Consider the following 24,931-nt stretch of genomic DNA (forward strand, 5'->3'; position numbering starts at 1 on the left):
GATGGCGTAGTGAGAGGTGAAAGTGTGGACTGATGACCAAGTTGCCGCTCTGCAGATATCCTGAAGGGGCACTCATTCCAGGAAGGCCGCAGAGGAGGCCTGCGCTCTGGTTGAGTGCGCCTTTACCGGTCCCGGGAGTGGCACCTTCGCCCTCTCATAACAGGTGCGGATGCAGGCGGTGATCCAGGTGGAGATGCGCGCTGGGTGGAGACAGGTGAGCCTTTCATGCGGTCCGCGACTGCGATGAACAGTTGCGTGGACTTCTGGAACGGCTTGGTCCGGTCTATGTAGAAAGCCAAGGCTCACCTGACATCCAGCGAGTGCCATCTCCGCTCCTCCTCTGAACCGTGTGGTTTAGGAAAAAACACGAGGAGGAAGATATCCTGGTTATAATGAAACTGGGACACCACCTTAGGCAAGAAGGCCAGGTGGTGCCTCAGTCGTACTTTATCCGTATAAAACACTGTGTAAGGGGGCTCTGAGGTCAAGGCTCTTAACTCAGAGACCCTCCTAGCCGATGTAATGGCTACAAGGAAGGCCACCTTCCAGGAGAGGACTACAGTGGGCATGTAGCCATAGGCTCAAAGGGGGGACCTGTGAGCATAGTAAGGACCAGGTTTAAGTCCCAGAGAGGCAACGGTTCGCGGACCTGTGGGAACAGCCTCTCTATCCCCTTGAGGAACCTGATGGACATTGGGTGAGAGACGATAGACCTCCCTTCCACGGGGCAATGGAAGGCCGAAATGGCCGCCAGGTGTACCCTCAGAGAGGCCAGGGCTAGGCCCTGCGTCTTTAGGTGTAGCAAATACTCCAGAATGGCTTGTATGGTAGAGCCCAGCGGCAGGATACCCCGTGACTGCGCCCAGCAACTGAAACGTTTCCACTTTGCCCGGTATACAACCTGAGTGGAAGGCTGTTTGCTTCTCAAGAGGATGCGCTGGACCTGCTCCGAACAAGCTCTTTCTCCCTCTGCTAACCACAGAGCCTCCATGCAGTCAGGTGGAGGGAGTCCAGGTCCGGGTGGAGCAGGCGACCCTGGTCCTGGGAAAGGAGATTGTAGCACCTCGGGAGCGGGATCGGTGTGGCGATGGATAGGTCGAGCAGCATAATGTACCAGTGCTGTCTCGCCCATGCCAGTGCGATCAGGATAATGTCCGCTCTGTCCCTCTTGATTTTCAAGAGGACCTTGGGAAGCAGTGGAACCGGGGGAAAAGCATACAGTAGTGGTCCCGTCCAGTGTATTAGGAATGTGTCTGAAATGGAGCCCTGCTCGCGCCCGTGCAGCAAGCAGAACATTGGGCATTTCTTGTTCTGTAAAGTGGCAAACAGGTCCAGATGGGGAACACCCCACTTGCGGAAGAGAAACTCTGTGACTTCCCCATGAAGTGACCATTCGGGGCGGGGTAAGAATGACCTGCTGAGGCGATCCGCCTCGTCGTTCCTCACCCCTGGGAGGTGAGAGGCAACCAGATGAAAATCGTACCTCACCGCTAGGTTCCATAGTTGAAGCGCCTCCTGGCACAAGGCCGAGGAGCGTGCTCCTCCTTGTCTGTTGATGTAAAACATCGCTGCGGCGTTGTCTGTGAGGACTTGCACCACCCTGCCCCTCAGAAAGTGGAGAAAAACCCTGCAGGCTAGGAGGACTGCATGGAGCTCTCGAATGTTTATGTGAAGGTTTCTCTCCTGTAGCAACCATCGGCCTTGTGTACTGAGGTCGCGGGTCATGTGGGCCCCTCAACCAACATCGGAAGCGTCTGTAATTAGTGTTACAGAGGGGACAAGGTCTGCAAAGGGGACTCCGTTCATTATCTGTCTCGGGTCTGTCCACCAGTTCAGGGACGCTAGGACCTGGGGCGGAACAGTGACTACTCTGCTCAGCGAGTGTCTGGCTGGGGTGTAAACTGAGGCTAACCAGCCCTGAAGGAGCCTGAGTCTGAGGCGAGTCAGCCTCACCACATATGTACATGCCGCCATGTGCCCCAACAGCTGGAGGCAATCCCTGGCTGTCATCATGGGGGACCTCTGTGACTGGGAAATGATGGCAGTCATGGTTTGGAACTGGGGTAGTGGAAGGAAGGCTCTGGCCTGCACTGCGTCTAGGGTGGCCCCGATAAATTCTATGCGCTGCACAGGGGTCAGCGTGGACTTCTGCTCGTTGATGAGCAGACCCAACCTGTTGCATGTCGCGCACGTTAGGGCTAAGCTGTTTGTCACATGATCCCTAGACCTTCCCCGAAGCAACCAATCGTCCAAGTAGGGGAAGATTTGAACCCCTCTGCGCCGCAGGTAGGCTGCTACCACCGCTATGCACTTTGTGAACACCCTGGGCGCTGAGGAAAGGCTGAAGGGGAGGGCCGAAAACTGGTAGTGGCCACCAGCTACCGTAAAGCGGAGGAAACGTCTGTGGCCTGGGAGGATAGAAACATGAAAATATGCGTCCTTTAAATCGAGGGCAGCATACCAATCCCCTGGATCCAGTGTGGGAATAATGGAGGCTAGGGAGACCATGTGAAACTTGAGCCGTCTGATGAACTTGTTTAGACGGCGAAGGTCCAGAATAGGCCTGAGGCCTCCCTTTGCCTTGGGGATAAGGAAATACCGGGAATAAAACCCCCTGCCCCTTTCCGTAAGGGGGACTTCCTCTACTGCCCCTAGGCGGAGCAGGGAGCGGACCTCCTGGAGAAGGAGTTGCTCATGAGAGGGGTCCCTGAAGAGGGACGGGGTAGGGGGAGAATCCGGCGGGAAGGCCGAAAGTTGCAAGGCGTAACCTCTCCGCACCACACTTAGCACCCAGCGGTCTGAGGTTATGCCCTGCCACTCTCGGAGGAACGGCCGCAGCCCGTCTCTGAAGGGCAGGGTGTGATCCAGGTCGGCTACGAGAGCCATGGGAATGGGGGAGGTGCCACCCTCGAGCGTCCCATCAAAAGGGGTGCTTATTGTTTTTCCGCGGCCCTGATTGAGAGCCCTTGGCAGGGCCTGGGCAGTCCCAGCGGTTGGGCTGTCTAAACCGCTCACGCCCTCTCCTAGGTTGAAGTGGTCTAGGGTGTAGTCTGGGAGCGGGTTGCTGTTGCCTCTGAGGCTGCTGTCTGCCCTGGTGTCTTGTGGCTTGAGGCACATACAGGCCCAAGGACCTCAGTGTGGCTCTTGAGTCCTTCAAGACATGTAGTTTGTTGTCCGTCTTATCCGAGAACAGGCCCGTGCCCTCAAAGGGCAGATCTTGTATTGCCTGCTGTACCTCGGATGAAAGGCCTGAGGACTGTAGCCAGGACGATCGGTGCATGACTATACCCGATGCCATGGCTCTGCCCGCCGCGTCCGTAGTGTCGCTGGCGGATTGCAGTGTAGGTCCTTCAACCGTTGTGCCCTCCTGGAGCAGGGTGGTAAAATCCACTGCGAGGTCTTGGGGTAGGGCAGATGTAAACCTCTGGAGTGACGACCAGAGATTTAGATTATAACACCCCAAGAGAGCCTGATGGTTGGCTATGCGGAGCTGGAGAGCAGCGGTCGAGTATACCTTCCTCCCAAAAAGATCCAATTTTTTATTCTCTTTGTTTTTGGGAGTATTTGCCTGGGCACCTTGCCGTTCTCGTTGGTTAACGGCATCCACTACCAGCGTGCCCGAAGCTGGGTGATTGTACAGGTACTCGAAGCCCTGCTGCGGGACGTAGTACTTCTGCTCCGCAGTTTTTGATGTGGGAGCCACCGAGGCGGGGGTCTCCCAGATAGGCTTGACCAGTTTCAGTACCCGGTCATGCACCGGGAGCGCTACTCTAGAAGGGCCCGCAGAGGCCGGAATGCCAAAGATAGGGTCCTCCTCCTCGGAGAGCTCCTTAAGGTTGATTTTTAGGTTCTCTGCTAGCCTTTTCAGGAGCTCTTGGTGTGCCTTAAAATCGGGAAGCGGGGTCCTATGGTCCCTGGAAGTTGTATCAGGGGGAGAAGAGGAGGAGGACTGTGGCAGGGGACCCGTGGAGGGCCCTTCCATAGGGTCCGACTCATAGTCCGACGACCGGTCGTCCTCTTGTGGACTCTTAGGTGGAGGAGGGGGTTGGGCCTTCGTTGATGGGAGGGATCCTGTCCCTTGGACTGTCTGTGGTCGCCAGGGTCCCCAGCAGGGCCATTGCCATGGGCCTTGCCCCCATGTCGGTACCAGGCCCGGTGCCGGGTATGGTGCAATCCCTGTGTGAGCCGGGCTTGGAGATCTCTGGCTCCTCTTGCGCTGCCCTTTAGCTGGAGATGGGCTGCGCGACAAGGGGGAGCGATGGCGGCGCTTGCTATGCCGGTGTGGTGGACAGCCGCTGGAGGAAGATGAGTACCTCCAAGTCTTGCGGCAATGTTTGCCAGTATGGCCCCTGGGACTTCGTAAGTGCCGTCTCTCAGGGCTATCGTGCGGTACCGGAGAGACCCCCGGTGCTGAGATGTCCGGTGCCAGGGCTCGTGCCGGGCTGCGGGAACGGGCTTGAGAGGTCTGTCGGTGCCGATGATGTCGCACCGGGCTGTCTGTGAGAGACCTCGAGCGTCAGTGGTAATGCCACTCTCTCGGTGCCGGGGACTGAGTACGCCGACGTGGTGCCGTGTCCTCCCTCAGTGCCGTACGTCGCGCCGGGGAACGTGATGGCGACCGCGATCTATGTCGGTACCGCAGACTGTCCCTGGGTGCTGGGGACTGAGAGCGCCGATGGTGTCCGGGCGCCCTCTCCGGTACCGAAGGTTGTACCGGACTACTCGTCCTGGATCGTGTGCGGCGGTACCGGTCTCGTCCCCTCGGTACCGGTGAACGATGCTGACGTGGTGCGGGAGCATCCGGTGCCGAAGGGTGCGATGGGCTCGGAATCTGGGATTGCGATCGAGCCCGGCGGCTTGGTTTGTCCCGCCGCCTACTGACCGAGCGGGAGTGGCACCTGTCTCTGTGCACAGCCGGGGATCTAGACCGGTGCCGGGCTTGTGTCTGGGTCACCAGGATCCGCACCGGACTGTGCTCTGACGATCGGGAACGTTGATCTCTTGCCAGCACCGAGTCCCCTGGCACTGGAGATGGTTGGTGCCGGGAGCCCGAAGATGAGCGGGAGCGGTGCCGTGTCTCTTTCGGCTGGGTCTTCCCCCACAACGTTGACCGGTGGCGGGGCTCTGAGGACCTTAGCTCAAATACGGAGCTGGAGTGGCTCTCCCGGGAACCTCCGTACTGCCCCCGGTGCCGCGGTGTGGAGGAGCTCGACGACTCGTGGTCGGAGCCGGGAGGGGAGGTTGTTGCTCTCCCTCTCCCCGACCGTCTGGGGGAGACACCGAATCCTGTCTCCTCTGCCCACCGGGGTAGCCCAGCGCGGGCTTACCCCGAGACTCGGTCCCCAAGTCCCTCGGCCGAGGGGGGGACAGAGGCGTAGGCAAGGCCATGAGGGTTCGTGCCGCTGCAAAGGCCTCCGACTTCGACGGCCCCTGTAGGGGCGCTCCCCCACCCCCCGGGGTCGGGGGAGGCTCCCTACGAGGAGATGCCGGTGCCGGGACACTCTCAATGGCACATGGCTGGGGCATCTCCTGTATCACCCCCTGCTGTACCGGTCACAGGGGGGAGTCCATAGTTACGGCCACCGGCCGTTTCTTCTTTTTCGGTACAGTCTTGCGCGGTGCCATTGTCATGTCGGTGCCGAAGGAGCGCTACGCACCGATGAGATGCTCGGTGCCGTCGGTGACCTGGAGAGCTCTGAGTCGGGACGCAGTGCTGACTCCATCAGGATCGCCCGGAGGCGAGCATCTCTGTCCTTTTGCGTTCGGGGTTTAAACGACTTACAAATGCGGCACTTATCCTTGCAATGCTGTTCCCCGAGGCATCTAAGGCAGCGATCATGCGGGTCGCTCACGGAGAACACCTTGGAACAGGCTGCACATGGCTTGAACCCCGTGGAGCCCGGCATGGCTCCTGAGAAAACCCCCTAAGGGCTAACTATTTACACTATTTTCTATCTATATACACTAATTGACTATGCTAACTAAGTTTAAACAAAGAGAACTTATCTACAAGATTAGAAGTTGCTACTTGCGACGAAGCAAGGGGCAGGCGTTCCACTGACCGTCACGGGCGGAAAGAAGGAACTGAGGGCCCGCGTGGTCGGCAGCACCCCATATGTCGCGCTATGCGCGCGCCACTCCAGGGGGTGCTGAAGCCGACCCACCGGAGTTGCTAAGGCAAAAAAGCTTCCGCAGACTCGTGCCCGGGGCGCGCACTCACCTATAGTGGAATGTATATGAGCAATCACTTGAAGAGAGAACTGTAAAAAACAAATTTTGTATGGGAAGATTGGATTTAACTTCTTCAGAAAGCCCAGAAGATGTGGGAGATGCTATTTTTTAAACTGGGTGACAGGATAGATTCACTTGATTACCTGTTCTGTTCATTCCCTCTGAAGCAGCTGGCCACTTCAGAAGATATTGGGCTAGATGGACCATTGCTCTGACCCAGTATGTCTGCTCTTATGTTCTTAACCAGTTGTTCCACGCGTGAAAATGAAAATGTCTAAATCTCCTATGGGGAGATTTAAATATAATAATAGCAATATGAAACATTTTGAAAATGGATTAACACTGAATGGAATGTTTTCCTGGTTGACAAATACTTTGATTTGTATTCCCTTCTGTTCTGTTGCTGTTCAGCAAATTATTTTGTATGTTAAATATGAAAAAGAAAAGCTTGAGTGATTATTTTAGTATTCATGAGACCAAAAGGGGATTGGAGCAGCAGCAGAAATGTGCAGATTTACTACTGTCTTGCTCTAGAAAGACAAAATAATTGTATTTGAGCCTTTCATGACAAGAGTGTCAGTCCTAGGCAAGTAAAATGTAGGCTAGGACCAAAATTTTCCACAAAGACTGCCTATATGTAGGCCCGTACATGCATATTAAAGCACCTAAATAAGCAGCCTGATTTTTCAAAAGTGCCTAGAACCCAGTAGCTTCCATTAGCTTTAATGTTACCTGGTATTCCACACTTTTGAAAAATAGGCCACTTATTTAGGCGCCTAAATGTTGAATTAGGGGACCTAATATTAGGCAGCCATTTTTTCTAAATCTTAGCCTAGATTTAATTATAGTACAGCAGGAAGGTGAAACTACAGAAATTGGTGTTGATCCTGGGTTGAAATTAGGTGTACAATTTTATATCATACAAAACCCCCTGCTATTACCAAGAACACAAATCATAAAATGTTGGCATAGCTTACTGCAGTTTTTATTCAATATAGGTTAGTTGGGCTTACATGTATACTGCTGTCTTAGTCTTTATGGTCCATGAAACCAAAGGTGCATTTCCCCAGATGGGAATAGGAGTAATGTGCTCTGTGGGCCTGGTCCATTGAAGTTAATTGAAAGACCTTAATGGGTTATGGCTCAAGCATTAAATATTGATGGATAAGAAGAAAGGAACCATGGAAACTGGAAATGCAGAGCAGTACTTACTTGTCCTATCTGGTCCACATTTCAAGTCTAGCTTTAAACAAAGTACTCTGGGCCAAATTCTGCCCTCATTTACACCTCAAACATATATTGACTTCAGTGGAGTTGCATAGGGTAATTAAGGGCAATATTTGGCTCACTCTGAGGGAATCTCAAGTGTATAGAAATTTCTAGGGGGTTAGAATACATAATTGGATCTCAGGAATATGGGTTTCTAGTATGAGGTTTGTCACATGCTGCTAACCAACAACAGCTAGGTAGGTAGCAAGCTGGGCATACTACTACCAATACATTTATTTATCCAAAAAACAAAATAAGAAAAAAAGCCCTTCTCCAATACCTATTAACTGGCCACAGAGCTTGCAAAAACTTGCAAAAAAGAGTTTGCATTACTGTTCCCCCATCTAAGCCACACCCCTTTTGTTATAACCACTTGTTGAATCTGGTCTTCAGTTTACATTGTTAGCTGTTTGTAGAGGGGATTTTTTTAAAATGGGGCTCTGATCTGGATGGAGGCTCTAGGCACTACTGTCATATAAAGAATACAACAACAACAAATAAAAATAGGACCCCTGGATGCTATTCCTAGTGGTACTACAGACTGATTGTATAACTTGGCAAATCACTGCACCCCAGTTTAGCTATTTGTAAAATGGAGATTACAATACTTCTTTACTCCACCACAGTGTTGAGGACAAATTTATTATTTGGGGGGCGGAAAGGCTCTGATAATATAGCAAAGGAATCCCTACAGCTTCTTAGATAGATAGAACCATTAAATTCAGTGAGTTCCATGGGCAGCGAGCTTATGGGACAAGGCTCCACTATTAGAAGATTCTGTGGGGCAAGGACTTTGAGCCAAATTCTACTCTCATTTACACTAGTGCATGCTTATTGAGAGTTATTCCTATTGAGTATAAGGCACCCAGTATTTCTGGTCCACACAGGCAAGCTTATGGAACATTCCAAAAAAAGGATTCTTGTGAACGTCAAGTGTGTTGTCAACTAAACTACTGATCTGTTTCCAAACATTACAAAGTTTAGCAGCTGTGAACTTGGTTGGAAATCATCTCTTTCATCCCATGAAGTGAAAAACCTATTCCTCTTGGAGAATGCTAGGTACTCCATCCTTAAAGAACCTGCTCCTGATTAGAGTATTGGTCTCTCTTTTCCTGCCTATCTACTACTGGTTAGGATTTATGGTCCCTTTTTCTCTCTATGAACACCTGCATCTTACTGAAAAGCCTGCTTCCCACCTATGTTTAAATGAGTCACTTCAGTGAATGAATGTAAAATGGCAGGAATGTTTTCCCCACTTTTACTACATGTGAAAGTGTTCAAAACATTTCCTCTTCTTAAAAAGTAACTTTGCTCAGATTACTTCACCGTTAACCTTCAGTAAAATGGGGACACTTCCCTACTTCACAAGGCATTGTGACAGTTGATGTTTGTAAAGCATTGACATGAAAGATACTCCTAGTATTTTTCTAACGCCCTGAGTTTAGGTCGAGACCAAGTCCTTCAAGACACAATTTTTAAAAAGGCTGTAGCAATGCTTACAGATTGAATTTATTCTTCAAATAGGTAAACATATTGTTTATACGTTTTTTAATGTTACATAATATTCCATGCTTCCGACATGGACACCACCACAGGTTTTGACACAGTAGCAGTTGTTGTCTCATGTGAGCTACTTGCGACTCCTTTTCCATCACTTGAAGCGTCTGCTTGATGCGTTGGGCGGAATCTGGTCACTGACCTTCTTAGCCATCCAATAAGTGCAGTTTTATAATATACACCAAGGCCAATCCCAAGAACAGCAGCAACAGCAAGGAATATTGGTATTACAAAAGACATTCTCCTTTGGGGCTTTACAGGTGGAGGCGGTCCACTATCAATGCTCCCTCCGTATCCTTTATATTGACAGTCTGGAGGGGCCCAGCCATAATTACAATGACAATTTTTATGACTGTTGCATATCCCTCTGTTATGACACTTCGTTATGTTACAGTCATAGTTCAGGGATGACACAGACACACAACTCATGTTAATGCAAACCTTTTCAGGACCACAAGATGTGCCATCTCTCACTGCTCCAATATCAGCTATATCCATCCCAGGATGGTAATCTGTGCCCCAGCACCAGTTATTATCCACAGGAGTTTGAAGCATGGTATTATGGTTCTCCAAAGAAGGTATTATTCTCATGTTTTCACATTGGACCCTACCACATAAGATATCTTCTACTGGACATTTCTTATATTTAGTACCACTATAAATACCACAATTGCCAAACCGGTCACCTTGAGTATTCAATTCTCTGAAACAAACTAGTGGAGCAACGGTTGCTTCTTTACCAAAAATAATTTTGCACTGTTGACTGTGGCTAGAGCAGTTTCCATGATAGCAGTAGGCACTGTCCTGGCATGGGGCTCCATCTTGCACATATACATCCTTCGGGCACCACTCTGAAATCCCATTGCAATATTCAGGAAGGTCACATTCATTTGTACGTTTTCTACATAGTTGTCCTGCTGGAAGTATCTGACAGTCTTGACAGCATTCTCCAAAAGCACAAGCTGCACTTGCACTCAATGTACAATTGGGTTGGCAACAAGGATCCTTTTCACAATTAAATTTTGAGCCACAGTCACACTGCTCTCCACTTTCTATCACCTTGTTGCCACAGTACTTAAGTGTATAAACTTCCTCAGGGGCTGGAGAATTAAGCAGGCATTGTGCACCAGGTGTATACATTAGATTGAAATAGTAGCTATAACTGCAGTTACTGAACAGATCAGTGACCTTGTGGGATGACTTCATGATGCAGTTAGTGTGTTTACATTTACAATAACGATCATCATGGCTCATGCCTAGGTTATGGCCCAACTCATGACTAAGGAGGATGGCAAATGAGTACAACCCCAAATTCCTGAAAGTAAGAACAGCTGATGCCCACTCAGAAAAACACACACCTCCCAGATAGGCTAATCCAATTGTAATCCCAAACCTTTTAGCTGTGATTAAGTGACCTACATCATGCGGCAGCCGAGAAGGCAGTTCCTTTTCTCTCCATTTGTTAAAAGTGCTAAGCAGCACACTTATGCTATTATCAAGTGTGATGAGGTTGTTTTGGGTCCAGATCTCCAGCCCCACCAGGAACACGCGAACGCCCAGAGGATCGTACACCGAGTCGGCTATATTGACTATGTCCAGCACCTGCTCCATGACTTGGGTTTCGTTTCCGCCTGACCGGATGAATCGGTCGTTCGCCACGACGACGGCGAGCTTCACGTAGCGGGTGTGTGTCCACCACAGGCCCTTGGGCACCTGTTTAACGGCCGACAGGTCCGGGAGACCGGGGATCAAGGCTGCCTGGCGCCGCAGCTCCTGGTCGGTCAAGGCGCACCGCAGGCCGGCGGCCCCCTCCTCCTCCAGCCGGTACAGCACGTGCTGGAAGGTGGCGGAGCCCGGCACCGGCTCGATCTCGTAGCTGCCGCTGCCCGTCCGCAGCATGCCGCGCAGCCCGCCCGAGCAGGTGCTGAGGGCGGCCAGGGAGGCGGGGCTGCCCTGCACGTAGCCGTGGTAGTAGCAGTCGCCGCGCACGAAGGGCTGGTCCCGCTGGAGGGCCCCGCTCGGCCGGTAGGTGAAAAGGGCGAAGTGCTCGGGCACCAGCAGCCGCTTCTGCATCAGGCGCACCACGCGGCCCCGCCCCTCCACCTCCAGCAGGTAGGAGACCTCCCGCGAGCCCTGCCCGGCGCGGGGCGCCAGCAGCCGCGGCACGATCACGGCGTAGGAGGCGACGCCCAGGCCCCGCCCACCGGGCGGGCTCGAGCCGGCCGCACCGCCCAGGAGGCTCCCCGAGCCCAGCAGCACCAGCCAGACAACGCCCCCCACCCCCATGGCACCGCCTCCTCCTCGCCGCTGGCCCCGCCCCTGCCTCTGCCCCTGCGCGTGCGGCCGATTGTGACGGTTGAGAACCCAGCGGGCGCTGTTTGCACGGGGAGGGCAAAGCGCGAGCGGGCGGGAGGGGTCAGCCCCGCCTGCTCCCACGCAGGGTGATGGAGCCGGGTTCAGCGCTAGCCCCTCTGCCAACAACCCCGCCGCGTCTCCTTTGCCTCTTCCCCTCAGCCCGCCTCCCGCCACGGGCGGCCGCAGACGGGGTCGCATCAATTCTCGGCTGCAAAACACCCGCGCCCCATAAACAGCTTTTCTATAACAGCCTGTTCCCAAACCACGGGCGGGTCCTCGCCTGTCCTGGACACCAGCTCAGTCCTGGCCTTGAGCGTGCTCCTGCCAGCACAGGGCACCCAGGGGCTAAAGAAAAAAGAGATGACATGGCACTGACAAACCTGCTGGACCAAACTCATCCCCAGTGCAACTCCGGTGCAGGCCGTCCTTTTCAGCCAGGAATTAATTTGGCCCAGTGGCTGCCCCTTACACCAGCATGTGCACGTGGAGGCTTCAGCCCTGCACCAGGTATGGTCACACACATCCATAACTACACCTCACTTATTACTACTTTGGGCTAACTGCAGTGATTGGTGTTGATGAATCACACACACAAATACCCTCTTTCTGATTTAGTTGCCGTTCTGAATTTTGACACAATGTTCTTGAAGGTTTGAGAAGCCTCAGAAATCTCCCGTGCAACACCATTTTTCCTATAGGATTTTACATCTGTCTTCATTGGCTCCTGCTTTGGGTCTAATTTCCCCACTACCCTTTTTGTACGTCAGAATGGAGAGTTATGTCAGAGTATGTATTCTGGAGTAAATATAACTCAGATCATAACATCTGTAATAGCTCAGTGTGATTATAAAACCAAATCTGAAGGACAGTATATCTTTAGTACTGTTTTTAACTTGTCCTTTTGCTAGGTGCAGCCTGGCACTAAATTATCAAAGCGTCCCTGCCAAAGCCCTCTGCCAAGTTGTTGGGATGCATCACCCACAAATGTTGCTTATTGCTAAGGATCCGATTCTGTCATGGAAGTCACAGATTCCATAACTTTCTGGGAGCTCGGTGACTTCTGGGGAAGGGCTTGAGCAGCTGTCAGTCCCAGGGCTGCCAGAGCAGCAGCTGCCCTGGGCCCACAAACAGCTGATCAGCCGCTGAGACGAGCCCCAGGGATCCCCGAACAGCTGACTGGCAGCCAGCCTCGGGTAGGGTGACCAGGTAGCAAGGATGAAAAATCAGGACAGGGTAGGGGATAATAGGTGTCTTTATAAGCCAAAGCCCTGAATATTAGGACGGTCCCTATAAAATTGGTATATATGATCATCCTAGCCCTGAGGCCTCCCGAACAGCTGACTAGCGGCCAGCCCTGGGCAGCCAGCTCAGGCCACCACCAATCAGCTGTTCAGGAACCAGCCCCCTGGCTGCCACCCAACAGCTGATTGGTGGCCAGCCCATGGACTGCCAAAGCAGCAGGCCCAGCCAGAGCAGCGGCCGGATTGTATAAGCCCCCCAGGGCTGGACTGCCATCAGCCCCTGCCACAGAAGCAATGGCAGGGCTGGAGCAGCTGCAAGCCCCAGCAGCACTTTGTTTGTCCCCCCGCTCCAGGGTATTTTTAGTAAAAGTCCGGGATAGATCACAGGCTTCCGTGAATTTTTGTTTATTGCCTGTGACCTGTTCCTGATTTTTACTAAAAATACCCGTAATAGAATCTTAACCTTACTTAACTGCTTTCTGCCTCATTTTGATATATAATTCTATCTACATACAATGCAAGAGAAGATAAGTTCAGCTGCCGAACTCATAGCTGCTTAAATTTTTGGTACTGATCCACGAGTAGGTGAATAATAGTTATTCACTGAGCATTTACAGTAAATTATTCAGTACCAAGGTCATACCAAAAAGATTACATTATTATGTTTAGATTATTGACTATGGTTAGAAGGGACCAGCCTGATCATCTTATCTGACCTCCTGCACATTGCAAGCCACAGAACCTCACCCACCCACCCACCCACTCCTGTAATAGACCTCTGACTGAGTTACTGGAGTTCTCAAATCACGATTTAAAGACTTCAAGTTACTGAGAATCCACCACTTATGCTCATTTAAACCTGCAAGTGGATCCATGCCCCACGTTGCAGAGGAAGGTGAAAACCACCAAGGACCTCTGCCAATCTGACTCAGGGAAAATTCCTTCCTCACTCCAAATATGGTGATCAATTAGACTCCTGTGGGCAAGACCCAACAGCCAGGCTCCTGGGAAAGAATTCTCTGTAGTAACTCAGAGCCCTCCCCATCTATTGTCCCATCACCATTGGAGATATTTGCTTCTAGCAGTCTTCAGATCAGCTACATGCCATTCTAGGCAGTCTCATGATATCATCCCCTCTATGAATTTATCAAGCTCAGTCTTGAAGCCAGTTAGGATTTTTGCCTCCACTGCTCCCCTTGGAAGGCTGTTCCAGAACTTTGCTCCTCTGATGGTTAGAAACCTTCATCTAATTTAAAACCTAAACTTGTTGATGGCTAATTTATATCCATTTGTTCAAGTCAAGCTCTTTGAGTCTCCTCTCATAAGATAGGTTTTCCATTCTTTGGATGATCCTAGTTGCCCTTCTCTGGTCTTTGCAGTGTCTTGCACTTCTGGATTCTGTTCAAGCCAGAAGTGTATGAAGAAATGAATGGAGGAAGATATTAGCTGCCATCCTTACAACAGGACACTGGGGAAAAAGAGTTTCCCTCATATTTAATTTTGACAGAGCCTTGGCATCCCTAGATGGCTTCTCTGACAGTGCAAAGCAGCTGGAAAGCAGATGTAATTGTCTGCTTCAGGATTCCCCTAGCTAGAAATCCTCAGATAGTTTAGAGTTCATTAAGATCTATGCCACCACACCACACCCTACCATAAAAGTTAACTCTCTTCTCCCCTGGCCCCTCCAAGCATTCAGGCACAGTTGTAGGACACTGGGCAACAGGAAACTTGTGCCTGTTGCCCATGTGCTGTACTTGTTTTGTGCATAAACAGAAGGCTAAATTAAATTTGCTGTAAAGAATTCTTATTTTAAGGGGAAAAAATTACCTTTTCCACCTAAAAAACAGCACAGAGTCTAAAGGTCTAATCCTTTACCATTAATGTTAATGGGAATTTTTCCATTGACTTTAGTGGTGCAGGCTCCAGACCTACAAGGAAAGCAAATCCTTAGAGCTCTGCAAATCTCTGAATATCTGCATTATAACTGCAGACCATGTTTATGGCTCACAAATGGCTGCAGATCCAAAGTTTATATCTGCACAGTGCTCTACACATCCTCCATAATTCAGAGGAAACAAAACTATTTTAAACTAAAGTAAAGAGGGGCTTGCAATGTAGGTATTTTATTCCAGGTTGTGGATGAGTATGGAAGCCACCAGCAAATAACTCTTCCTTGAATTTAGAAAAAAACCAAAACCCCATGTTTCTCCCTTTAAGACACAACATCAGCCACATCATCATAAGTTCAATAGCTGGAATGGAGCAGCAGTTTTACTGTGAAGTCTATTTATTAATGTTTCCATAGGCAGCAAAATAATTTCACACATACCCTACCTTAATGCCATACCATATCAGGAGAAGTTCTTCTTATTTGGGGGGCTGGAAGGAAAGCGTGTGTGTAGAGTATGCTCCTAAGAAAAGAAATATATATGAAGAACAAAGGAGTCAGTGTCACATCAAAGCTTTCGTTCAGACACCAGCTGTCTATTTAGGGAAGACTTGATTTTTTATTTTAATGCCCAAACTGATTATCTTTTCATTCTGTCCTCCCAAAACTATCCATCCATTTGAATTTCAATTTAAGAAGTGGGGAGCTGGAGTTAAACCTCTGCTGTTTTCACTTTAAATGCTGGATTACTCTAATCAGGAGTCTCTACATCCGAAGGTGTAAGTATTTTACAAAAATTAACTAATCAAGCCTCAAACCCTACATGTGAGGCAGATAATAGGATACACATAGATCACTTCAACCACAATTGAAATATAGCCATTTGCAGACCTCTTGAGCCCTATTTTACAGTGAAGGGAAAACAGGCATTAATGACTGGAAGGGGGTAAGATTCTTTTCATGACTGGAGAATAAAACATTTAATTTTTGTGTACTATTAATTGTACATACTGTTTAGAATTTAATTCGTGTTTCTGGAAGACTTGCTCTTCACTCTTCCTAGTCTGATGTCCCCATGATATTCTCTTTCACATGGGGAAGTCTCTCGTTGATATCCCTCAGAACCCCTCTTACTAAAAGTATTCTACAGCAAAAGATATTTTACTCAGTGCTAGCAAAGGAAAATAATTACAAAGCTCTGGTTCAGCTGACTTTCTTTTTTGATAGCAAAAGCCAGGAGAAAAGCCCATCGCAGGTAAGAGATCTCACACTATTTTAGGATTTAAAAAAGGAGCCCAAATCCAGGTGTGGTATAGGTTCAGTGAGGCTTAACTAACTAATGGACTCACTCCTGCTGCCACTGAAATTGTTGGGAGTTTTGTCATTGACTAATATGACAGGAAAATCAGGCTCAATATGGGCCTAATTTTGCAAGGTGCCAGAAAAGAATTCACCTCTGCGCTTAGGTTATGAAGTGTCCCATCCCACCTCATGCCCTCTGGAGATTATCCCCTGTGCAAGAGGCCCCATCCCTCTGAGGGAGTTGCTGAGCCAAGAGGCCCCAAAACAGGAGATGCTCTTGAGGAGAGGAATGGCCAAGTTGGTTCTGCATCCTGGTGATTTTGCACCAGGTACACTGCAGCAGGGCTGCAAGCTAGGGTGCCCCGAGATCTGTTTGAGGAGGTTGTGCTGGTGTTCAGTGACCTCAGAAGAGAGGACATACAAGATGCCTTCCCCTCCTAATCCCTGTATCAGGCAGCCATTAATCTGGCCCAGAATGTCACCTGTACAATGTCTCCTGACTGGCTTCTATTCTCTTGAAGTCCATTATCTTTTGAAAACAACCTGAAAAGAATTTTGGAAGAACTGAACATTAGAAATGTAAAACCCTCAAAGCAGAGTTATAATATATTTGAATGGTTTGTTTTATGTTAAGTGGATCAGATGAAAAAGGAGCCGGAACCAGCCCCTGAAACTATAAATCCCGAGGAGAAGGAAACTGTGAAGAATGCCCAACAGTGCTGGCACTAAAGGGCCCCCAGAGAAATGGATGAGACTCCAGTGAAGGGATGGACAGTTCCAAATCTAGATGATTCAGTGTCTGGTGGAGAATTTGCAAGAGAGACTCCTGCTCCTCCTCATCTGTATTTGAACACTGTCGGATTGTGACATTGCAGGATTTAAAGCCCCTTGCAACAGCTTCTTCTCTCAGCAGAAACCTGTTATAAAGCTGCAAGTGGAAAGACTTGAGTTGCACCGAGAGGGTTTTTTCAGCCTTCAACCATTTTGGATGTTAGCTTCTGACTGAATTTCACAAAAGGTGCATTCTGCAATTTCCTTATAAAAGCCCACTTCTTTTCATGTCCTCTTGTAATTGTGTTTTCTATTTAAAAAGAGGAATTTTTTTAATGAAAAATTGAATTCTTGGTACACTAACGTTTGCCTGTGGAAGTGCCTTTTTTGCTTACTCTCTTGATTACCTATGAAATGGCTGCTCAATATGATATATATGTACTGGTAGTAGATTTTACCCGAATGTCAGGTTATACCATTACATTATGCATGTTAATCTTTCTTGAGAAAGATGGGTGTTTCCTATGGCATGAAAACATTTACGGTGTCTGGTATAAATTGCTGTGCCTGTTATAATGCTGGGATACAGATCAAAGTTTTGATAACTGCACGGTTGAATCCATGTAACTGGATGTCAACCTTCTATTAAGCGCTCAGATACTTTTTAAATGTTTTTAGCCTTCATACTTACCATTCCATCCCATTCACTTAAAGAATTTTAAAACCATCTGATGCTAAGAAATAGCCACTGGCTTATGTGTCTCATTTCTTTGGACAGAGCTGTGGTTGAAATCTCTAACTTTACTCAAGATTGTTATCATTTAGTGGATCACTCTAGCTGCTTTCTGAGAGGAAACAGATTTTCCAGTTTCTTTTCTCCTTCATGGTCTCTTAGTTCTCTTACAGTGTAGTTGAAAAGATACTAAGCCAAAAAAGCAGGGACAAGTGCCCGAAATAATGGACAAAGTTTAAATGTCTCTAATGCAGGCTAAGGTGTGCCTGGATGGGCTGTAGTGTCAGATTCCCTCTTTCTGCTCTAGGCTATCAGCATGTGACACTGTCAATAACTGATGATCAGTTCACTTCTGACTGGATAGTGAAAAATATTTAAGATCACATGACATCATTTTTGTCCATATGATTTTTGTCTGGTAATCAAAGGCTTTAATACTCAATATGTAGTTAGGGATCCATGGAAATATGGGTGCATTGTTGAGGCATCTATTGTTATAAAATTGGCATGTTGATGGTAGTTGGGCCAAATTCATTGCTAGCTTAACTCCTTTCAATCAGGGTTGAATTTGTTCAGTTGCACTTACAAACATAATCTCAAACTAGATGAGCTCTTTAATCAAGTGATAGAACTAATGTTGAAGAGGAGAGAACAGCCTGTTGTTCTTTGGTGTACTGGAAACAGATTTTGGAGTTTATTATTAAATGGTTGAATTACTTTTGGGGCAGGGGAAACAGGCTTAAAACATACCCAAAAGAGTTAATCCAATTAACCTAATTCAACAACCAGAGTGTTTGTGGTTCTTTCTCCTGTATTGGGAGATTTACTTTGCATAGTGGGTTACTTACAAGGCACAAGTAGATTTTATGACCCTTTGATGCAATCTTCTGCCCATTCACTACACATCTTCCAACTTCTGCAACAGATAAAACAGGGATCATAGAGAAAATCTCCTTCACTACATGACTCTGATCCATCCCTTGAGTGGCTCCATGCTGTGTACTGAATGAGACGGGTCCTGTAGAAAAAAATATAATCATGTTATATTGTATCTCAATGTATATTCACAATGGGTGACTGATTAGGGTTGCACAAGCAACCTAAATTCTGGAATTTCCTAAACTTTCCAGTGCTTGACTTTGCAAACTTCAGTGTTCTTTTAACATAGGGTTTGGGATATTTTTGTAACTTTAAGTGTTTTCAAAAGTAAACTGAAAATTCAGAAATTCGATCATGTGGATTCATACTGATACCCGCCAGTTCATCGCCAGGGTTGGAACCGTTAGATCCACTGCACAGACCTCTAGCAGCTCATCTCAGCGCCAGACTCCTGTCCTTAAGCTTCTCATCTGTGGCTATGTCTTCACTGACGGTGGCAAATTCGCCGCCGTCAGATCAACTTACCTGGATCAACTGAGCAATCAGTGAAGACTCGCTCGTTCGATCCAGAAATCGACGTATTAAGACCAACTTCTCAAGTGGCGTAGCGCTGCGTCGATGGGAACGCGGTTCCCGTCGATGCAATGCCGTGAAGACGGCGCGCAGAACAGAAGCACAGAAGTCGACGTAAGTCACGCACGTTTTTTGCGTAGTTTGTGTAACTCTGGTCGACTGCTGCCGAATCTCCGAGGTAAGTGAAGACAAGCCCTGTGTCACAGTTCTCTTGCCACACCCTGGCTCTTAGTCAGATCTCTACTGTTCCCAGCTTCCCGCTCCCAGCTTCCCTTTACCACCCCCACCGAGGCTTGTCCCAATCCACTTCCCCTGTCCAGATCCAGCTCTTGTCTTCTCTGCATTTGTCAGGCAGTTTCCACCCTGTTGCCAACAGGGGGAACAATGAGCATAGGAGAGAGTCACACTGCTTTCAAGTTTCAGTGCCCAGACCAGGCTTGCCCAGCCCACAGCAGCAGTGGCAGGGAAAGTCCTGTTGAACTCCTAGAAGTCCTGGGCTAGAGCATGCTCAATGCAAACATAATCTTTGGGGAATCTAGCTAAGAAGCTTTAGCAAGTCTCTAATGAGCATGTGTGAACTGTGATTTTTCAAGAGTTTATAACTTGGCAAATTTCCATGGGGATGGCAAAAGGCACAGCCCTGACATAAAGGCCACCTCCCTGCCCAATTTTAAGTCCCTACTAACATTGGGGCAATAACTATTCAAAGAAAGGGTTGCCAGAATTTTTTAATGTAGCTAAAATCTATTTTCTTCTAACCTTGTTCTTGGAAAGTAATGAATTATGGGCTGAAATTTTCCAAAGAAATTCAGCCTAAAGCAGACCTCTGACATAGAAAATTACAGTCCAAACAGTTAAAGTTGGACAAAATTATAAGCAGCTGAAAACAGGGTTTTGAAATAGGAAGTGTCAGACAACTTCAAAAATAGGCAGTTCTACTTGCCTTGCCTATAATAAAGGAGCCAAAATTTAGAATAAGAGATAGTCCAGTGAAGATCCCAGAGAAGACCACTAAAAGTTGTTACAGACTTCAGGCCCGATTCTGCAGCCTGTTGAGAAGTGCTGAACATCTTCACCTCTCCTCTGAAACCAGGGGGAGATGAGTATTCAACACCTCCCAGAAACAAACCATAAATAGTACCATGAGGTGGACAAGCTGTGATTATGCACCTTGATGGGCACATGAATAACAAGATTATTCATCATTTAATAAAAATGATGGGAACAAATTTGAAAGACACAAGAGGGGAGCACTGCATAGGTAGATTATGTGATGGTGTAATAGTGTCACAAGTTTGGGTAGACTGTTATGGCAATAAATCCTGCATAGCACAGCAAATGCTCATGTATTTTATCTACACTTTATATTTTTGTCCTCCCCGCTCCGCCTGCCGCATCTTCCTTTCCCATTTTCCCACTTCAAAATGCATTAACTACTATGGAAACAATATACTTTGTGGTTGTCAGTAAACTCCACCCACACTAACACAGAATACAGTCCACTTCACATCATGGTTTGGGATGTAGTTTGTGGATATTAATGGATTTTAATTTTCCTGCCTGTGTGTGTGGTTAAATAAATAAATAATAATAATAAATGTATATTCTCTCTCCTGTCTAGATTTATCACATTCCTCTTTTATTCACCTATTTGGTTCGTCTATATGCAGTAGACAGGGATTTCTCTTGGCAGTTTTTGTATCCTGTCATACAATGTAAATCTCTGTATTGTATTAATGTAAACAAATTACAGTACATTTTAAGGCCAGCACCCAAAAACAATGAAGTTGTTTGGCTTGAAAGCTGTACTGCAACATATAAATGGCCCAGTAAACGCTGTCTACACTGTTGTCTACACTGTAACACTGGGGAATTGCCCTATGAATGACTGCCCTGTTTGCCTGCAACGATATAAAGTGTAGGATGAGTACTGGTATAGCTGTTGCTCTACCACCGGCTTGCTAGATCTCCAGAGGAAAGACTGGCCTCTTAATGAAAACAAAATTAACAGGCAAATGAGACATCTGAAGAAGATTTTGACTTGCCCCCAGATTTGAAATACATTATCGTTCCCTAAAATTTGTAAGGGTTAATTAATTAACAAAGCCTCTGCATTCTAGGATAGACATTCAGGTTAATTATTGTAAGGGAGTAATGAGATGGAAAAGGAGGTGGCTTCAGAGATCTTCATCGCATGAAAAGGTATGTATGTGCATGACTAAAATGTTTTGTATTCTGCAGTGAGATTCTGCTACAATGCAGGCAGGTAGGCATAGGCCTCAATTATCACTCTTATAAACTTGGGCCAAAAACTGACCTGGCTATGGAACTGCTTGTTTTCTTGTTCTTTGCCAGGTGGGAGTAGGTTCACCCCACTACTGCTAGAGCCCTGAGGATTTCCTATTTCCATACTCCCCAACTTTACAGCCCCCCCCCCATTTCCTTTTTTATCACTCCTTTTCCCTCAGAACAAGGCCTCCTGTCCCAATTACCATTGTAAAGGCCAGAGTGGACTGACAGGGATGCTCTCTGAAGCTTCTCAGTGTTGCCCCCCCTTAATATGCTTGAGTGGGTCAAATTTCATCATGGCTAAAGATTAAAATCAAGGTACCTCAAGGTTACATACTAGGTCTTGTTCAATGACCTGGAAAGGGGTGAGTGGTAACATACTAAAATTTGCAGATGACACAAGGTTATTTGTTAGGATTAGAGAGGACTATGAGGGACTTCAAAGAAACCTAATCAAGCTAGGTGTTTGGGCAACACAATGGTAAAAGAAGTTCAGTGTTGATAAATGTAAAGTGCATTGCAGGGGGGAAAAAATCAACTCATACACATAGCAAGGACCTAAATTAACTGTATCAACTGAGTAAAGGAATCCAGGCATCACTGTAGACAGCCCAATGTGCAGTTGTGGTCTAAAAAAATGCTAGGGTGCATGAGCAAGGGGATAGAGAACAGTACTGAAAAATCATAATGCCATCATATTAATCATGTGCCTCATCTGGAATAGCATATGGTCACCCGCTCAGAAAGGATATTGTAGAAGTAGAGGGAACTCAGAGAAGAGCAATGAGAATGATTATGGGCCTGGAAAAACTTGCATAGAAAGTGAATTGAAAACACCGGAATTGTTTACTTTAGAAAGCAGATGACTAGAAGGGACTTGACAGAAGTATATAAAATGATGACTGGCATAGAGAAGGTAAATTGGAAGCTTCTGTTTTCTCTGTCTCATAATTCAAGAACAAAAGGACACTTAATAAAAGGAGACAAATTCAAAATGAATTATTTAATCTCATGCTTCAGGGTTTAAGCCCATCTCTAATGTAGAGATCAGGCAGAAACCTAACGTGGGGTGGGGCCAGACTACCCCACATTTGCCTAATGTAGGGTTCTTATTACTTCCTCTGAAGCATCTAGTACTGGCCACTGTCAAAAGGAGGATACCAGACAAAAGGAATTCTTGTCCAATCCAATACGGCAATTCTTTTTTTTAAAAAAACCTCCAGTGTCCATTTTAGCACATAAATAAACCAGCTTTTTAAAGCACATCACCACATGTTCAGACTAAGTTCCTCCAAGCAGTTATTAACCCTCAAATTACTTTACCCCACAGCAAAATTCTTTAAAAAAAACCCAAAAAAAACCCACACTGCTTAACATAGATCAATTCAAGCATGAAAAACACCACCTTTTGCACAACTTTAAAAATAAAACACAATTGCAAATATTTACCTTCCTGCACAGGGTACAAACAAGCAGGCACAGGTGCATCTTTGCGTTAGTATGACACCCTGCAAACTATTAACCCCACCCCCCACCATATAGTTAAAATAGGGGGTTTACCTTGCCCTGATGAAAGGCTGCTTGAAGAGTTGGATTCCATAATCACTAGATCACACTGCAATAAAAACACCTATCATTCTTAGTAAGAATAGCATGAACAAAAAATAACATTATATAATATATGTTAAAAATAATAAAACCTGCTACCCTTTATTGCCTGCTCTTTCCACCTCCATGCCGGGAGTATGCAAGGAGAGTCGCGGGTGTATAAGAAAACACAGACTAGCTCCTTGTTAAAATGGAAAAATACAGCTTCAGTCAAAAGAAAGAGGCCATAGGACAGTATACTATCTTGATTTTAGCTTCAGAGAAAATGCCCCCCCAGACCTCGCTGACCATGCTTATCGGTCAGCACATTCTAACTGCCTTTTAGCCTTCAGCTGCATGCTCAAACTGTCTTTGTGACAAACTTCATGTTTCCACGTGGGGTTACTTTATAATTCTTTTATCCATAATTGTATGTAAATGTATACATTCCCAACAGCACCCCATAGACCCTTATTTGGTTACATAACACCTATAAATGAATATTAACAACTACATAATGCATACAATTATATCCTCCCACTGTTTGTTGCTTAAAGGCTTACCAGCCACCCTAACACCTATAAATTTTTCACTAACATTGTTTAAAATAACGGCCTGCCAGTGATGGGAAAATAGATAATACCCCTTTGCACACATCAATGAATGGCTTGGGGTTTTTTTAATGCTTAAAATAAAAAACCACAGCACACACTCTACAAATAACATTGGTTGTTATTACAACAAATGCTTTTTAAAAATATGAAAGGTGTGTGATTTTTATTTTGGTTGTTGTTAATATACTATTTTAAAACTGTCATGACCCACCAATTCCTGAGGCTTTATTTTAAAACTGTCCAATAGCATTCAGTTACCCCCGCCCCTTACTGTAAGTAAGGCCCTGCAGACCTATTACCTGATAACTCTAACCCCTGGTGAAAACAAAGGTTTGGTGAGTCAGGCCCTTGTCTCAAGCATTCCTGGGTTTTTTTGTTGTTGTTTTGGTTTTTTTCTTCTACTACACACATTTCAGCTTTTTTGCTGTAAATACACAAAGACACAATAGCTGGATTCTCACAAAAAAACGTTTTTTATTTAAAAGACATGCAGCCACCTTGAAACATTTATCATATATATATATAGAAGGCCCACGCAGGCCATCTTACAGAAACACAGATTGTCACAAAGCCCCTTTTCAATACTTTTATTTACAGCTAACAAGCCTGATCCTTACTGTAAGTGAAACTCCCCCAGACCTATTACCCAATAACTCTAGCCCCTGGCTGGCTTCTTGGAATTCTGTGGATGTTGGTAAGTCAGACCCTTGCCTCAAACATTCCTGTTTTTTGGGGGGTTTTTCCTCCTACATGCATTTCAGCTTTTTTTTTTTTTTTTTGCTGTAAATACACAAAGACACATTAGCTGGATTCTCACAAAAAAATTTGTATTTAAAAGACATGCAGCCACCTTGAAACATTTATCATATATATATATCTATATACACACACACACACACACACACCCATAAGGCCCACACAGGCCATCTTACAGAAACACAGATAGTCACAATGCCCCTTTTCAATACTTTTATTTACAGCTAACAAGCCTGATCCTTACTGTAAGTGAGACTCCCCCAGACCTATTACCCAATAACTCTAGCCCCTGGCTGACTTCTTGGAATTCTGTGGGGTGGGTGTTGGTAAGTCAGACCCTTGCCTCAAACATTCCTGGTTTTTTGTTTTTTTTAAAAAAAAACACTTTCCTCCCCCACAGGTTTTTATTACATGCATTTTGTCTGATACGTTGCATACCACGTGGCTGAAAGCTGATACAAGAGGATTGTTTGTGGTAGGTCACATCCTTTACACTCCCTGTCCTACGTACAGCAATAGCTGGATGCAGAATTAGTACTCTGGCCTAACCTCTATTCAACAAGTGAAATCCCAACCTTAAACTCATCAGTTTCACATAAACAAAGCTATTTTATTCTGGTTTGGCCAGTTCAGGATTGGGCACCATATCCATTCTTTTTATAATACACATAATACGTTGTTTAAATTCAATATTCACAACAATTTTGCAAGAAAAAGGTGAAAGCCTCAAGTCCTTTGTCAGTTTTTTAATCAGTCAAATGATCATTGAAATCAACAGATGTTTGCCTGAGAAAGGACCTCAGAATTTTCCCCAATGTGCTGGGCCACATGAATATGATGTTGAACATTGACATTTTTTCAATCATTTCAGAAAGTGCAATGTTAA

At 46.6% G+C, this 24,931-nt stretch overlaps 1 protein-coding gene and 1 long non-coding RNA gene across 2 annotated transcripts; one reads left to right on the forward strand and one right to left on the reverse strand.

Moving 5' to 3' along the window:
- Positions 1-8,569: 8,569 nt before the first annotated feature.
- Positions 8,570-11,343, reverse strand: LOC137159478 (disintegrin and metalloproteinase domain-containing protein 20-like). Its single transcript, XM_067557829.1, has one exon. The coding sequence runs from the start codon at positions 11,341-11,343 to the stop codon at positions 9,055-9,057; it is 2,289 nt and encodes a 762-aa protein (XP_067413930.1). The 3' UTR covers positions 8,570-9,054.
- A 4,060-nt stretch (positions 11,344-15,403) lies between these two features.
- On the forward strand, positions 15,404-18,480 carry LOC137159668 (uncharacterized). The gene is made up of 2 exons (XR_010921693.1): positions 15,404-15,487; positions 16,478-18,480. It is a non-coding gene; the product is annotated as an uncharacterized lncRNA (long non-coding RNA).
- Positions 18,481-24,931: the final 6,451 nt, after the last annotated feature.

Source organism: Emydura macquarii, unplaced genomic scaffold (assembly GCF_026122565.2).
Source record: "Emydura macquarii macquarii isolate MOO-44397 ecotype Brisbane River unplaced genomic scaffold, CSIRO-AGI_Emac_v2 contig_1876, whole genome shotgun sequence".
NCBI classification, from domain to species: domain Eukaryota; kingdom Metazoa; phylum Chordata; order Testudines; family Chelidae; genus Emydura; species Emydura macquarii.